Here is an 18,520-nt window from a genome sequence, read left to right as displayed (position 1 = left end):
CTCCAAAGGAGATTGTGGATGAACACAGTTATGGGTACTGTTTACCACCACAAGCGTAGATTTTGTGATTTTGGCTTGGTTTTTGAGGTACCCATTAGAGCCGAGACAACATTTCCACTAGCTACTGTTGTAGCGGAAAAGATACCACCTTCAGTCAGTCAGAAGGTGATATCTTTTCCGCTACAACAGCAGCTACATTTCGACTGGACAGGGAAATGTCTACCTAACACATTTTTCGGAAATTTCCCGATTCATCAAGCCATAACTTCGTCAATACTTGGCCAATTTTGTTCATCAAGCACTCAATGGAAAGATAAATTATTTCTCTTCAAGGTAAGATATCCGTCACTGTTGTATAGAACCCATTTATTAGAATAATCACGGTTTTAAACAAGAGATCCCAGAGGGATCTTGGCGCCCACCAAAGAATGATCTATGTCTGACAACAGAAAGAGGGATCTTTTCCCTGCTTTTCAAACTTTTACTACATACTATATATGAACCTTGAGAAAGATCTTTTCAGTACTTTCTGAGATATGTAGCAGTAACCAACTTCAATTATCAAAATCCAAGATGGCTACCTGTCGATCATCTTGCTGACCGATCTGTCCCAAAATGCAATATGCACAACTAGGGTCGTAGGGGAACCTACATATAAAATTTGAGAAAGATTCCTTCAGTACTTTCTGGGAAATAGTGTTAACAAACTTTAACTATCAAAATCCAAGATGGCCGCCAGTCGGCTATCTTGTTGACCGATCACTCCCAAAATGCAATATGCACAACAAGGGTTCAAGCTAAGGGGAACATGCATATGAAATTTGAGAGAGATCCCTTCAGTACTTTCTGAGAAATAGCGGTAACAAACTTTAACTATCAAAATCCAAGATGGCCGTCAGTCGGTCGGCCATCTTGTTGACTGATTGGTCCCAAAATGCAATATGCACAACTAGGGCCCTAGGGGAACCTATATATAAAATTTGAGAAAGATCCCTTCAGTACTTTCTGGGAAATAGCGGTAACAAACTTTAACTATCAAAATCCAAGATGGCCGCCGGTCGGCCATCATTGTTGACCGATTGGTCCCAAAATGCAATATGCACAACTAGGGCCCTAGGAGAACCAACATATGATATTTGAGAAAGATCCCTTAAGTACTTTCTGAGAAATAGCGGTAACAAACTTTAACTATCAAAATCCAAGATGGCCGCCAGTCGGCCATCTTGTTGACCGATCTGTCCCAAAATGCAATATGCACAACTAGGGCCCTAGGAGAACCAACATATGAAATTTGAGAAAGATCCCTTCAAAACTTTCTGAGAAATAGCGGTAACAAACTTTAACTATCAAAATCCAAGATGGCCGCCAGTCGGCCATCTTGTTGACCGATTGGTCCCAAAATGCAATATGCACAACTAGGGCCCTAGGAGAACCAACATATGAAATTTGAGAAAGATCCCTTCAAAACTTTCTGAGAAATAGCGGTAACAAACTTTAACTATCAAAATCCAAGATGGCCGCCAGTCGGCCATCTTGTTGACCGATTGGTCCCAAAATGCAATATGCACAACTAGGGCCCTAGGAGAACCAACATATGAAATTTGAGAAAGATCCCTTCAAAACTTTCTGAGAAATAGCGGTAACAAACTTTAACTATCAAAATCCAAGATGGCCGCCAGTCGGCCATCTTGTTGACCGATTGGTCCCAAAATGCAATATGCACAACTAGGGCCCTAGGGGAACCTACATGTGAAATTTGAGACAGATCCCTTAAGTACTTTCTGAGAAATAGCGGTAACAAACTTTAACTATCAAAATCCAAGATGGCCGCCAGTCGGCCATCTTGTTGACCGATTGGTTCCAAAATGCAATATGCACAACTAGGGCCCTAGGGGAAACCTACATGTGAAATTTGAGAAAGATCCCTTCAAAACTTTCTGAGAAATAGCGGTAACAAACTTTAACTATCAAAATCCAAGATGGCCGCCAGTCGGCCATCTTGTTGACCGATTGGTCCCAAAAATGCAATATGCACAACTAGGGCCCTAGGGGAACCTACATGTGAAATTTGAGAAAGCTCCCTTCTGTACTTTCTGAGAAATAGCGGTAACAAGAATTGTTAACGGACGGACGGACGGACGGAAGGACGGACGGACGGAAGGACAGACGGACGACGGACCACGGACGAAAGGCGATTTGAATAGCCCACCATCTGATGATGGTGGGCTAAAAAATAGGTATGTTTTTCTCGACCGCCGAGTTCATACCCTTGATACTATAATATATATATGAATACTGTTAGTTTAAAAAAATTCGTGCCAGGTCCCTGTGTTCTACGGTACTTTTTAATGTTTTGTCAGGCAATTGTCAGTACTGCAATATTATATATATAGCTAGAAACCATCAAGATGTGTACAATAGTTAATTGCAATTACAATAAACATTAATGCATATTTTCAATTTTATTTATGTCAATCAAAGACAATTTAAATATTATTCAAATATGATTTATCAAAGGACATATTAAGCATGTACAAATATTATTTTACAACAAATTCACTTTGATACAAATATTTATATAAGAAAAATACCTTTAATATTGCCATCCGAGCCAAAGTCAAACTGCATTAGGTAGATATATATACATGTATATATACAAACATCAAAAACTGCAGTTCAAATTTGTTTTGGCGCTAATGGTATCACAGATTTAAATCAACAGAAACAAAAGTATTGGTACTTTGTATACCAATAATGTAATATGTTCCATATATATGTAGCTAGCATTAACAACCAAATCTGGTGTCTCTCACGATAACAAGATGACCAGCTATACACATATAATTTACTAACGTATATTGATCACCAACTTATTTTCACAGCAACTTAATTTAGCGTTTTAGTGCCTTGTGACATTTTAACAACAATTTAATGTCGCGATTTACAGGTATAGTGCTTTATTGTAGATACTTGAAGTTAATTCTTTTTTTTTTTACTTGATTTTAAGATATACTTTTGTGAACTATTTTTGGTCACAGAATATGCAAAAATAAATTCCACACACATATCAATTGATTTACATATGTATAGTAATATATTATATTCCTGTTCAATAGATAGATTGGTTCTGTCCAAAGTCAGCATCCAAAAAAATATTCTCCTACTCAAGCATGAAATCTTACTGTGAGTAACGTACCCCACAAACATTCTTTAGACTTGTTTTAATCATGAAATGCTACTTTCAATGAAAACTTCAATATTGAAAATGACGTTTCACATATAGTGACAGCTAGTTCAAATACCAGAATTGTAACTGACAAAATAAAGGATTAAGCATGAGAGTAGTTTCAGAGGCAGGTACTATGTAGGACCTTGATCTTACATTTGTATGTGAAACCATCTTATCAGTTACATCTCACTTTTACTATACGTTAAGATGTTTTGATGTAATAACGCCAATATTGGAAATAAATACATGTACATCAAATTTGAAAGTGAAGTACATGTACACCTGATGATGAGAAACCAATACAGTGTGATATTAAATTGTGTAATACTCCATGTGTCATATACCAATATACCTCACTGGTGTGGTAAAATGTCAGTCCATACAATTAAAATCACAACATTATCAGGTAACAAGATTCTGTCAATGATATAATACAATTAAAAATAAACAGTAACAGTTAATATTGAGGAATGTATTCCACTTTTGGGATAGGTGAAATTGGTGGTAGCACTTTATGTCGGTCTGATCCAGGCCGACCTCTTGACCCGGGTCGTGGGGCGGATGGTGGTCTTGCTTCATGAATATCTGCTGGCTGACTCGTTTGAGATTTACCTCCCTTTTCTTCCTCCATAAATTCTAAGGGGTTCATGGTTTCTGTGGGTAACTGGAGGCCCTTACCCCCTTGAACTGAGCCTTCTGGGGAACCCCCACCCATATCGCCCGCTGAGGCTACAGATAACATTGAGTCCGAACGTTCGTCACTAGAACTGTCTTCGTCCGATTCAGCATGTGGTGGTTTCTGTACTGGTGCTGAGTATGACCTGCTAACTTCTCCATCACCTAACCCCATCTGTCCTTCCACTGTCTGAGGAGCTGTCTTCGGATACCTGCAAAAATATATGTACAATGTTATAGTGATCTTTCATGCGCTACAGTGGCCAAGGGAGATAACTATACATCATATCATATTTTACATTTTCTGAATATAGGAAGCATTGTCAGACCAATTTTTCGGAAGGTATTGATTGCAACATCATAAGTTTGCAAGCGTAACAGGATACTTTTCAGAGAATACGATCAGTTTTATATTAATAGTTTTAACGTCCTATTAACAATCAGGGTCATGTAAGGACGTGCGAGGTTTGTTGGTGGGGAAAGCAAGAGTACCCGGAGAAAAACCACCGACCAGCGGTCAGCACCTGGCAACTGCCCCATATGGGATTTGAACCGGCATCCCAGAGGTGGAGGGCTAATGGTAATATGTGGGGATGACTTAACCACTCGGCCACCGCGGCCCCTAAATATGATCAGAGTTTTCTTCACAAACTAATGATAACCTACCCACAAGGAAGGTAATTCTGTAATAGCCTTAGACAGAATACTTTATTCATAGAATTTTAACGTTAATGTGCACTGAAGCTCTTTCCCAATTAATAAGACCTTAAAAACAGCAGACATGCTACAATTAGTGTAAACACTTACTGTGTAATGATCTGTTCAAACAACGGTGGGATATAGCCTGCCACAGCATCTCGAGCTGCACTATGTCTTCTTCTCCACGATGCCTCTTCCTAAAAACAAAAAACAGTTATTATAGCTGATACCATAGAGCCTCATATTCTTCAAATCATCAATATCTTGTTAAATTCATTAACATGTACCTTGATTATGATTACTGTAAACCTTCCCTTTGCGGCTACTGAATTTCGCGATTTCCGTTTCAAAACATTTTAGCAGATTTAAAATTGAATGTAAATATATTTGAATTTAATTGTGGAAGATTTCAATTTGTGGTATAAACTTTTGTGAATTTATTGTGATCTTGAAATCCGCGAAAACAAATCGCACGCGAATAAAGTTGGTTTTACAGTATCTATTCATGCAAACATTGCTCAAATTCTAACAGAACAGGGTGTAGCCCCTCTTGTGGTGCTAGAGGACAGTGAAGGATTTATCAAGACTCCAATTTTAATTCTTGTTTTTCACTATGATAATTTTATATACAATGTAAATACTAGGTACACTACTGTGCTTTACTAAACTGTTGTAAGTTCAGGTTCAGCCTACAAGACAATAGCTACATTTGTATCATACTACTTGACAGCTGCTTGAGAATTGCCTCAACTTTGAAATGTTTAAAACTAAGTATCAGAAACATTAGTAAAGTAAAAGAAATTGTGAAGATATGATTTTGAGGTTTATTAATACGAAAATGTACCAGCATGCCGCGTCCTGATTGTACAGGTGACTGTGTAGCCTTGGCTCGCGTATAAGGCTGCGACATCCCAGCACTATCAGCAATACTGGGCTTGGACCATGTCCTGGTTCCGATCTGTGTGGTTCCATGGACATCGGTCTCTAGTTGTGTTTCTGCATCACCGTCGATTGACCCAGCTGGTGACCTGTTGATGCTGATCCCTAAGTAGTCCATCACTAATCGCCGTAATCGTTTATATGCAAGCTGAATGTCATCTGCACAGAAAAATCATAACTTATAACACTTCATCAAGAAGCTTCTACCTGCTGCTTTATCTTCACAAGATAAAAGTCAAGTAGTTTCTGGAACTTTCCAAATCAAAATAATCAAATAGAAACACATTCAATATATAAAAATATTAGGTAAATTCTGAAATTTAGCAAAATTTTCTTTGATAAAGAAAATTGATTTAAATGTTGTAAATATCAACATCAATGTATGAAAAGGCTGCAGTCAAATCTGGATAATGTCATGACCTCCAAAGCAATCAAGGACATGGAATTACATTGTATAAGTCACAAGAAATCCTTAATGTGATACATTATACTGACTTCAATTACACAAAATATACAAATTGACTTACCACTGTCAATCATCATATCAAAAAATCCTGGGTGTTCCTGGTTGTAGCCTGCATACAGATCGGCTCGCGATAGAGTGTGCTCTATCTGGCTCTCTGTGTATGTTGCTTTTTCTCTCAGACGCTTCTCATGGCAGTCGCGCCCAAGTGGCATGATCAAAACGTAGCGTGGCTCAAAGTAGGTGTTCTTCACCGTCAGTACACCCTGTCAACAAAATTACTTGATTGGCGGCCAAATATAATTCAATAAAAAAGTTGGCATACACAAAATTTTATTTCATAGAAACTCACGATCGATATGATGCATATCTAATGTACCAAAATTGGAATTCACAACCAAACTACAGCTCTCAAATTTCAATTTGTAAGATTTACACTGTACTTCATTTTGAGTTCGTCTCTGTGATTGTAGACCTTTAGCTCTTTAATTATTACCATACTTTGATGAGTCTTCAGTGACTCATTGTCTCAGCTTGTGAGAACACTGTTTGGAAGTTTTAAAACAGTTGGTCAATCTAACTAACGCTTAACATTTTACTTGCCATTTTACTAGATATAAGTAAATGATTTTCTTACCTCTAACTCCATATGTACGACACAGGCCAGCCCTTCCCTAGCCACACTCTCTATAGACTCCATCTGTAGGCCATACCAGTCACCGTGGTACTGGTACGTCTGGATGAACTGGCCCTACAACACAACATCATCAGATTATAGGTCTCTGGTGGAATTTATCTAGATTCTGGTCAGTCACATAATATGATACCTTAGATGATAAGTTTATTTTCTTTAATTAAAGGCCATGAATTGGAAAATGGCAAATAACACATTAGTACATCTGACAATAAAACAATTCTTAGTGAGTTAGAATGAAGTTTACTGAAATATTCTCTGGAGACAAAGCTAGGATGGCTTTATTATCTACCACATGTATAATGAAAAGGGTCATCATTCACAAAAAATGAACGTGCTAGATTGTTGTTCCCTGGTTCATCAAAAATTACATTATACTATGTAGTTACCATTTTGATATCCATTTCAAATTTTTCCAGAGTTACAAAATGGTAGTCCACCCCATCTGTCTCATCTGGCTGCATCTTTCTGGTGGTGTGGGATACTCTACACATAAACAGTATAATATCACATAGCATTTCATCATATCAAAATGTCTAAAATCAAGATATATCAATTCTTTGGATCATGTATGACACCAGAATGACAGAACTTTATCAAATTGTTTACTGGTAAACAATATAAGACTCTTTCATATGTGGATATGAAGGATAGGGATATTCTACCCGAGGTCACAAAATGTAGTAAAACCCGAGGCTTGCCAAGGGTTTTGCAACATTTTGGGATCCCGAGGGAAGAATATCCCTATCCTTCATATGCACTTATGAAAGAGTATTTTTCTTTCATACCTCGATATTTTATTGCAATTTTACAACTATAATGTCTCGCTGTTTTGAAATAAATTCAAAGAAATCCACATCTGAAAGTAAAATTTTTCAAACATGAAAAAATATGTGATATTTTCAACGAAAATTCAATTCCGTTGTTTGCATCTTTTATAGTAAAACCATTCAAGTTTGTGAAAAAAAAAATGTTAAAATTTTACCGAGGAAATAGAAATTTTGTTGACGCCGTGACGTCACGAGGCTTTATTGCATGGGTAACCAGTATTACTCCCGTAGATACGAAAGAAAAATCTGTTACATATTCCTAAGTGTCATGATTTTTTTTTTTTTTAAATATCCTGTAATGGCACTTTTACTTTTGACCCCCTTTGAAAATGTTTTAATCAGCTGTTCAAAAATGTTTACATCAGAGGAAAAAAGATGATATAATTTCAAAGACAACATTTAACTGAAAACTATATAATTAAAGCAAATCCTAATCCACTGTATGAACATTTTACATTAAAACTGTCCATTTGCTTTGAGAATATTGGTTTTACTCACGCATATCCAAAGTAGTCTGAGAACTCATCAACCAACTTCATAGCGAGGTCCTTCTTTCCAGATCCCTGGGGCCCCACCAGGACTAACATTGGGTAGGGAGTCTCTATACTGGGAAGGGTGCTGAATAGAAAGAACATTATTATAGAACCTGATCAAATCGTTCTATATACTGGGGAGGGTGCTGAATAGAAAGAACATTATTATAGAACTGATCAAATCGTTCTATATACTGGGGAGGGTGCTGAATAGAAAGAACATTATTATAGAACTGATCAAATCGTTCTATATATACTGGGGAGTGCTGAATAGAAAGAACATAATGTTACAAGGATATTGAATTATCATATCAACCATGGAATACAGTAAAATCTGTATAAAGACTTCTGCTTGCTTGATTAATAAGACCATATTCCTGGTGACCCAAATGACCAAATCCAACGCAATTTAACCTGTGTGTAAAGACCACCTGGCTATAAAGACCATTTCCCCTTTGTTTCAAATTAAAATGAGACTTGTAATTCTGCTCCACTACGATGTTCTACATTACACTCCAATACAAGATCTAACGGCCTATCCGTTTGGGGTCACCTCAGCATGACCCCTTGCCTAGAATCGGAACATTTAGGGACATGCTATATATAGCTGTAATAGCTGGTAGCCATTTATACTTCCGAGGGAATCTACTACTCTGAAAATTTCAAAGGCAACATGCTGATTGGCTAACCATAGGTGTAATGCTAAGGTGACTCCGAACGGGGGATTGTTAGATCTTGTATTGGAGCGTAATCATGTAGAGCATCGTAGTGGAGCAGAATTACAAGTCTAATTCTAATTAAATTGTATGTTGTATGAAGTAGTCTAGCAAAGATAGTGTGATGACTTTTACCTGTCAAGGACTCTGCTGAGCTGCAGGAAGGAATACACTACATGCATGATGTGGTCCCTGGCTGCAATAACTTCTAGCGGTGGGTTAAACATGTTCACAGAGGCCACCTGTGGGGAACACGGAAATCTTCATCATAATCCATTATATTTCTTCAAAGAGTGTTATTTAATGATGTTGTATAAATATTTTCTCATTTTTTTGGAGTGAACAAAAAGTCAAAAGGATGTAAATCTTCAATTTACAACTGGTCAGTAGTATCTGTATGTACTAGTGTTTGGAATCAGTTGTAACATCACAATCAATGATCGGTTTAGGACATCCTACTAATTATCAATTTTATAATTGGCTACCATTTATAGCAAACTGTCCTATATTTATAGAATTTTACAAAGATATCCAATGAACCAACAGTATAAAGAAGTAATTTTTTTAATCCAAATTAATTATTGTGTGTTTAACATGTCTAAGTCATTTTGAAATGTGGTTTTGCACCAATATAAAGTTAACATAATACAGGTTCAAAACAGTAAAACATATAAGCAGGAGTTATCTCCCATTTTAATAATTGATTATTAAATTTCATAATCGATAGTCTTTGGAAAAATCATAATCGATCAATCATTGATCAAAATTTTAAAAAATTGGTCCAACACTAGTATGTACAATTACAAACTAAACACAAGTTCCTAAATTGAAGTTTTTATTAGAAGTTCTAAATTGAATTGCTATACGAGATTATCTCCTCCTTGTTTGAAATATGGAATTAGCCATAGGAATGTCAAGTGAAAGCGTGACACACAGTTTATACATGGTGGCACATCTTGTACATGTATATTTAAATAATGTTACCTTTTCCTCAGCTTCCACTCGATGACGATCCAGCTCGTTGAGTCTCTGCATCCTATAGAGTATGGACAGTCGGTAATCTGGGAGCTCCTGGATCGGGTTTCTTAGTAAATTCAACACTCGTAACATCTCCAAATCTTGTATGTACTTAACTTCTGAAATATCTATCACCTGCAATCAAAGAATATGATAATTATGGAAATTTTGATATATTGTTCAAATTATAACTTACAATGATATATATATGTTTACTATAATATTGTTCTAATCCATGCAGACCACTGTTTATGCTTAAAGATTAAATGAAAGACAATGGTAACATACTTTTGAAAAAAGTTCATTTCATGAATTGTATGGTTAAACAGTATTCAAACTTTTCATGTTTGATTCTTGAACATTAATGGCATGGATACCTTCATTCAAGCCACTGGGATCATTGTGTATGTATCATGTCCCTAATTTTATATTCAACAATGCGTAATTTATTTTTCAAAGAAATGTTTTACCAGTAATATATTCAAAAACAAACAACTAGATCACTACACAAATAAGAAATGGACAAGCTCCATGGTTTATAAATGCATAAGATTTTAAAATCATTTTTTCTATTTTAAACAAAGAAATAAAAAGTTTTAGCTTTTCCTTTTTTCCTACTTAAAACAATACATCTAAACACTAACAATCTTTTCGTGCCAGATAACTGACCTCATTATCCTCAAGGTCGATGGATTCCAATAGATCGTGTTCCTGTAATCCCTTCAGACTGCGGATATTGTTTCCAGCAAAATTCACTCTCTGTGAATATTGAATCATGCATGATTGAATCCTTTTCTTTGTATACCAGATGCGTTTATTTGAACAAAATTCTTCGATCCAAATTTTGCTTTCAATTTTTCAGCAGAAATAATGTATATGAATCTTGGAGAATTTTTAGACCATTTTGAAAATGAATCTATTTTCACTGACCTGTACATTCATGCAGGCAAAATTATCAACATTTTCAAATATCCAGGCATTTATTAAACAGGCATTTCCTTATTTTTAAAATATCATTCAGTTTGTACACTGAATTAAAAAATAAAAAAGATCAATTACTGAAACACATTGATAGAATTATTTCTAAGCATTTAATTCAAACTCAAACTTTTGGTAAATCAAATATTTAATCTTGAAATATACAATAAGTAGATTCTGAATACTTACCAACAATTTCCTCAAAGTTTCTAAATTTTCTATCCTTTTAATCTGATTGTGACACTGAAAATTAAGTAGAAATAATTTTTAGTTATGATTGTGACGTAATTTTAGTAATCAATGATATTTCATGATGACAATGATAGAAAATGATTTTCTTACGGCCAATTTTCACCAATTTTGAGTTTAAAAAAACAATTACACATAAAAAAAACCTGAAAAATTATAATATTTTCAAATCCAATCCCTGTTAAATCTTTGTTTTAAATATCTCCTATTGTAAGTATTTCCTCTTATGATTTACATGTTGATTAAATATTTGTATTGTTTTAATTTTTCATAATTAGATATTTAATCTATAATTAACCAGCCCCTTGATAACTGAGTTATCTGCCTCTGAATATACACATATGGTACATACCAGATCCAAATGCTGAATTGGTAGGCAGTCAAGCCCCTGTATTTTTGAGATTTTGTTGTGGGCAAGCTGTAGAGTGTTCAATCTGTGACAGTTTTGTAGACCACTTATCTCAGTTATCTGATTATCTGTTAGAAAGTCAAGGTCAATAAAATAGGTCCACAGGATTAAAGAACCCTTTAGTACTTTCTGAGATTTACAGTTGTAGCAAATTATATGTTTATGTGCGGTATTAGAAAGATGGTTTGAACTACCCAACAAATGCACTGGTCCGGGTGTGAATAAATTAGTGATATTTGAGCTGAAATGCACTCAGATACATGTAAATTAATCAACATTTGAGCTGATGTGCACCTGGGTAAGAAGATAAAAATATTTATTTTCATCTAAAAACAATTACTTTGAGTCTTGTAGTCTATAGGGTAATCAAAGATTGGGTACCTCTCCTTTAACAAGAAATAACAAGAATCCAATACAATATTGCCAAATAACTGTTGCATAAACAAAATTTGATTTTCATGTATATCCCAGTATGGTACATGAATTAACAATTTTGTTTTTAAATATTGTGCAAGGATACGGTTGAGGTTGAGTTTCATCAGATAATGATGTTGTGACAGATCTGACATCTCTGTAATCTCATTGTAGGAGAGATCAACTTCCTTCAGGTTCTTTGGTGGCTCAAAGTCGAGAAGACGGTTGATTTTATTGTGCGAGACATCAAGGATCAACAGGTATTTAAGGTGACTCAGTGGGCTGAGGTCTGAAATAAGTAGAGGATATAACAATTTGTACCTTACTTTAAATATTGTACCGTGCATAATTATGATTGTAAATTGTTGTAACATATTCATGTACTGGTATATAACTGCTTGTATTAATACCTGTTAAAATTGTTGCACAACATAATGAATGAAACTTGATCAAACTGTCTATAAATTACTTTAATCTTCCAGTCTTTATTAACACTAGAAGAACTATTTGTTTCAGTTGCAGATACGCAAAACGAAACAACTTTCTATACCTTCAGATAGTGAAGACACGTAGTGCATCCATATTACATTGACCATAGATTGGAACTTTGTGCCAAGTCCCTGTGGTGCAAAATTACAATGATGACTTTCTGCTGCAGCATGTGTTTATTTGAATACTTGAAGTGAGAACCAAAAGAAATATTGAAATATTCATTTTTAAATTAATATGATTACAAACCTATACTTACCTATTGTTAGCTCAGTGTATGGAAGTTTTGCTATCCTTGGACATACCTGTTATTTCAGTGTATGTAAGTTTTGCTACCCTTGGACTTACCTGTTATTTCAGTGTATGGAAGTTTTGCTACCCTTGGACTTACCTGTTATTTCAGTGTATGGAAGTTATGCTACCCTTGGACTTACCTGTTATTTCAGTGTATGGGAGTTTTGCTACCCTTGGACTTACCTGTTATTTCAGTGTATGGGAGTTTTGCTACCCTTGGACTTACCTGTTATTTCAGTGTATGGGAGTTTTGCTACCCTTGGACTTACCTGTTATTTCAGTGTATGTAAGTTTTGCTACCCTTGGACTTACCTGTTATTTCAGTGTATGGGAGTTTTGCTACCCTTGGACTTACCTGTTATTTCAGTGTATGTAAGTTTTGCTACCCTTGGACTTACCTGTTATTTCAGTGTATGTAAGATTTCTACCCTTGGACTTACCTGTTATTTCAGTGTATGTAAGATTTTCTACCCTTGGACTTACCTGTTATTTCAGTGTATGTAAGTTTTGCTACCCTTGGACTTACCTGTTATTTCAGTGTATGTAAGTTTTTGCTACCCTTGGACTTACCTGTTATTTCAGTGTATGTAAGTTTTGCTACCCTTGGACTTACCTGTTATTTTTCAGTGTATGTAGTTTTGCTACCCTTGGACTTACCTGTTATTTCAGTGTATGTAAGTTTTGCTACCCTTGGACTTACCTGTTATTTCAGTGTATGTAAGTTTTGCTACCCTTGGACTTACCTGTTATTTCAGTGTATGTAAGTTTTGCTATCCTTGGACTTACCTGTTATTTCAGTGTATGGAAGTTTTGCTACCCTTGGACTTACCTGTTATTTCAGTGTATGTAAGTTTTGCTATCCTTGGACTTACCTGTTATTTCAGTGTATGGAAGTTTTGCTACCCTTGGACTTACCTGTTATTTCAGTGTATGGAAGTTTTGCTACCCTTGGACTTACCTGTTATTTCAGTGTATGTAAGTTTTGCTACCCTTGGACTTACCTGTTATTTCAGTGTATGTAAGTTTTGCTACCCTTGGACTTACCTGTTATTTCAGTGTATGGAAGTTTTGCTATCCTTGGACTTACCTGTTATTTCAGTGTATGTAAGTTTTGCTATCCTTGGACTTACCTGTTATTTCAGTGTATGGAAGTTTTGCTACCCTTGGACTTACCTGTTATTTCAGTGTATGTAAGTTTTGCTATCCTTGGACTTACCTGTTATTTCAGTGTATGTAAGTTTTGCTACCCTTGGACTTACCTGTTATTTCAGTGTATGTAAGTTTTGCTACCCTTGGACTTACCTGTTATTTCAGTGTATGTAAGTTTTGCTATCCTTGGACTTACCTGTTATTTCAGTGTATGTAAGTTTTGCTACCCTTGGACTTACCTGTTATTTCAGTGTATGTAAGTTTTGCTACCCTTGGACTTACCTGTTATTTCAGTGTATGTAAGTTTTGCTACCCTTGGACTTACCTGTTATTTCAGTGTATGTAAGTTTTGCTACCCTTGGACTTACCTGTTATTTCAGTGTATGTAAGTTTTGCTACCCTTGGACTTACCTGTTATTTCAGTGTATGTAAGTTTTGCTACCCTTGGACTTACCTGTTATTTCAGTGTATGTAAGTTTTGCTACCCTTGGACTTACCTGTTATTTCAGTGTATGTAAGTTTTGCTACCCTTGGACTTACCTGTTATTTCAGTGTATGTAAGTTTTGCTACCCTTGGACTTACCTGTTATTTCAGTGTATGTAGTTTTGCTACCCTTGGACTTACCTGTTATTTCAGTGTATGTAAGTTTTGCTACCCTTGGACTTACCTGTTATTTCAGTGTATGTAAGTTTTGCTACCCTTGGACTTACCTGTTATTTCAGTGTATGTAAGTTTTGCTACCCTTGGACTTACCTGTTATTTCAGTGTATGTAAGTTTTGCTACCCTTGGACTTACCTGTTATTTCAGTGTATGTAAGTTTTGCTACCCTTGGACTTACCTGTTATTATTTCAGTGTATGTAAGTTTTGCTACCCTTGGACTTACCTGTTATTTCAGTGTATGTAAGTTTTGCTACCCTTGGACTTACCTGTTATTTCAGTGTATGTAAGTTTTGCTACCCTTGGACTTACCTGTTATTTCAGTGTATGTAAGTTTTGCTACCCTTGGACTTACCTGTTATTTCAGTGTATGTAAGTTTTGCTACCCTTGGACTTACCTGTTATTTCAGTGTATGTAAGTTTTGCTACCCTTGGACTTACCTGTTATTTCAGTGTATGTAAGTTTTGCTACCCTTGGACTTACCTGTTATTTCAGTGTATGTAAGTTTTGCTACCCTTGGACTTACCTGTTATTTCAGTGTATGTAAGTTTTCTACCCTTGGACTTACCTGTTATTTCAGTGTATGTAAGTTTTGCTACCCTTGGACTTACCTGTTATTTCAGTGTATGTAAGTTTTCTACCCTTGGACTTACCTGTTATTTCAGTGTATGTAAGTTTTGCTACCCTTGGACTTACCTGTTATTTCAGTGTATGTAAGTTTTGCTACCCTTGGACTTACCTGTTATTTCAGTGTATGTAAGTTTTTCTACCCTTGGACTTACCTGTTATTTCAGTGTATGGGAGTTTTGCTATCCTTGGACTTACCTGTTATTTCAGTGTATGGGAGTTTTGCTACCCTTGGACTTACCTGTTATTTCAGTGTATGGAAGTTTTGCTATCCTTGGACTTACCTGTTATTTCAGTGTATGGAAGTTTTGCTATCCTTGGACTTACCTGTTATTTCAGTGTATGTAAGTTTTGCTACCCTTGGACTTACCTGTTATTTCAGTGTATGGAAGTTTTGCTACCCTTGGACTTACCTGTTATTTCAGTGTATGGAAGTTTTGCTACCCTTGGACTTACCTGTTATTTCAGTGTATGTAAGTTTTTGCTACCCTTGGACTTACCTGTTATTTCAGTGTATGTAAGTTTTGCTACCCTTGGACTTACCTGTTATTTCAGTGTATGTAAGTTTTGCTACCCTTGGACTTACCTGTTATTTCAGTGTATGTAAGTTTTGCTACCCTTGGACTTACCTGTTATTTCAGTGTATGTAAGTTTTGCTACCCTTGGACTTACCTGTTATTTCAGTGGTATGTGTAGTTTTGCTACCCTTGGACTTACCTGTTATTTCAGTGTATGTAAGTTTTGCTACCCTTGGACTTACCTGTTATTTCAGTGTATGTAGTTTTGCTACCCTTGGACTTACCTGTTATTTCAGTGTATGTAAGTTTTGCTACCTTGGACTTACCTGTTATTTCAGTGTATGTAAGTTTTGCTAGCCTTGGACTTACCTGTTATTTCAGTGTATGGGAAGTTTTGCTACCCTTGGACTTACCTGTTATTTCAGACGTTACATATGTAAGTTTTGCTACCTAAGTTTTGCTACCCTTGGACTTACCTGTTATTTCAGTGTAATGTAAGTTTTGCTATCCTTGGACTTACCTGTTATTTCAGTGTATGGAAGTTTTGCTACCCTTGGACTTACCTGTAATTTCATTGTATGGAAGTTCCACTTTTTGAAGATGGACGAACATTTTGATCATTTCAATATCGTTCAGACTGAAACCCTGAAAGAAGAAACTTCATAACATTAACAGAGTTATAATCAATATACAGCTACTAAATAGGGAACTTTGTTATACTAATCAGTAAAAGATATCATGTTCAACTCAATAAGTGCTACCATCTATCTTTATTCCACTTTTCAGGCCACAATTTCACTGATTCAAAATATGAAACCCTTTAGTTTAATTAAATTCAAAATACATTCACTTTTTATCTTGAAATATACATAGTACCTTGGAAAGTTTGTTAATTTAAACTCTACTTTCTAGACAAACTTTAGTTATGTTGATACAATGTATTTACCGGAACTGTGACATGCAGATACACTTGCATGGCTCCATCAGCAGACCGTCCAAGGTTTGAAAGTCCACGGCCAATAGTCTCCTCATCCAAAATCCCTCCAGGGGATAACTTCAAGAGAAATGAAAGAGTTTCTATATTTTTGAATTGGAAGGTTCATGACTAAAGATTATAAATTTTCAAAAAATTAAAACATCTTCCTGTACAAACTTACAAAATAAAAATAAGGACCAGGTTTTATAATTGTTTACATCTGACATGCTGCACATGTTTATAGACTAACCTTACTACAGTACCTAGTGCTCGGACAGGACAGAGCACTTTTATTTTTTGTTTCTCAATTTAAAAAAAAGGCTGATTCATTTGTTTATGGTGCATGATAATAATGGGATGTGTTAACACTTTCCTTCCTCAATTAAAACTGTTTCCCAACCAGTTCCATATTATTTGAATATAAGCACTCAAATATTTACAGAAAATAACAAAAACTGACAATTTTCAAAAAAGTTGAAAATAGAATAAAAATACTTCATCCTGTTGTTGTAATGATAGAAAGATTTCTCTTCTTATAGAAATTTAACACTTCCAACATGTCATGTTTTGACCTAAATAACAAAAAGAAAACCGAAAAAAAGAGTCTATCAGTTTTGGTTGCCTTGCCACCCATTTAAACTTGTGCTAATTATAATCCACACATGTCCAAGGAATTCCTTACGAAAAATTTGTCTCTGTTTTTTGGAATATACACGTAAGGTATGGATTTGAAAAATATGTGTTGTTGTTGTTTTTAAAAGTATTCTCAGCTAGGTCTAAATATATTAAAACAGCTGTAGAAAACTCATCAGAAATACCACATTTTTTTCATTCAAGGGTGATCCCTTCCTTCACAATTTCAATTGCTTTAACAGACTTCTTCAAATGACTCGCTGCTGTAAACAAAATAACTTGTGAACATGATTTTAATTCTGGTGAAAATATTCCATACAATACACCAACCTCAATCATTGATCACAATGCTAAACTGTTAAAAACCAAGTTTATTCATTCATCTATTTTATTGTTTTTTTTTTTCAAGAACTGGCAAGCGAGTCTTATGTAGGCAACAAGGACAAACTCTTGGGTCGATGTTTTCAATCGGATTCCCAGTTTATATCAGTAAGCAATGTATATATATTTTAAAGAACAACTCAGAACTTCCTGACTATTCCACGACAGCTTTTTCGCACTCATCTCTTTACCTCCACATTTTCTTCATCAACTTCATCATCGACATCGCCCAACTCGTCGATTATCTCGTCACCTTCCATGACCTCTGAATTGTTAATCGCATTATCAAGCGATAAAATGTTGGTGTCACAATTCAGTACGTGGGTCTCGCCACCAACATGAACAACATTTCCATCAATCACTGGAGAAGAGTGATCAGACATAACGTTGTCCGCCATATTTGTTTCCTTTCGCCTAGAAACAAATAGTACCGCAGCAAATATTGATATTGATACTCTATAAAATTATTACGATAAATCATAATCAAATAATTCAATGATATTTTTAATTCAGTAATGCAAGTTTTTTTTATTTGATATGCGCCCTTAGCGCAAAATTATTTACTAAACGTATTTTTATAAATTTTCATGATAACCTCTTATAATATTTTGACCGTTTGGATATTAAGGATACATGGTCGTTGCAAAATAGTTTTTCCAATGAATAATTAAATGGATTGATTATATACATGAACTTTAATATATAGCCGAAAGAAGTTTAAAACGTTTAAATAAACTTTTGTCTGGTCTATTTCAATTTGTATGGGGACCGCAATGCATCCTGGGGTAGATTGGTGTAGGGCAGCGGCGTAATGATTTCAGCAAAAATAGTTAAAGTACCCCCTCCCATCCCCAGAAATTTTAAATTTTACGACATAAGGTGGCTAGGGTCAACTGTAATAGTTATTTTCATGTAATGTAACAGCAGAGATTTAATAAATATATTTA

General features: G+C 35.4%; 1 protein-coding gene across 1 annotated transcript; it reads right to left on the bottom strand.

Moving 5' to 3' along the window:
* Positions 1-2,979: 2,979 nt before the first annotated feature.
* Positions 2,980-17,992, bottom strand: LOC138336763 (leucine-rich repeat and guanylate kinase domain-containing protein-like). The gene is made up of 16 exons (XM_069286319.1): positions 17,765-17,992; positions 16,530-16,637; positions 16,147-16,228; positions 11,952-12,134; positions 11,375-11,499; positions 10,963-11,016; positions 10,465-10,554; positions 9,763-9,930; positions 8,914-9,020; positions 8,028-8,147; positions 7,089-7,185; positions 6,643-6,756; positions 6,070-6,271; positions 5,448-5,701; positions 4,712-4,800; positions 2,980-4,116 (listed from the first exon to the last, which is right to left on the bottom strand). The coding sequence occupies exons 1-16, from the start codon at positions 17,969-17,971 to the stop codon at positions 3,687-3,689; spliced, it is 2,430 nt and encodes an 809-aa protein (XP_069142420.1). The 5' UTR covers positions 17,972-17,992; the 3' UTR covers positions 2,980-3,686.
* Between the last annotated feature and the right edge of the window lie 528 nt (positions 17,993-18,520).

Source organism: Argopecten irradians, chromosome 12 (assembly GCF_041381155.1).
Source record: "Argopecten irradians isolate NY chromosome 12, Ai_NY, whole genome shotgun sequence".
Classification (NCBI taxonomy): domain Eukaryota; kingdom Metazoa; phylum Mollusca; class Bivalvia; order Pectinida; family Pectinidae; genus Argopecten; species Argopecten irradians.
This window is presented reverse-complemented; position numbering and strand designations above follow the sequence as displayed.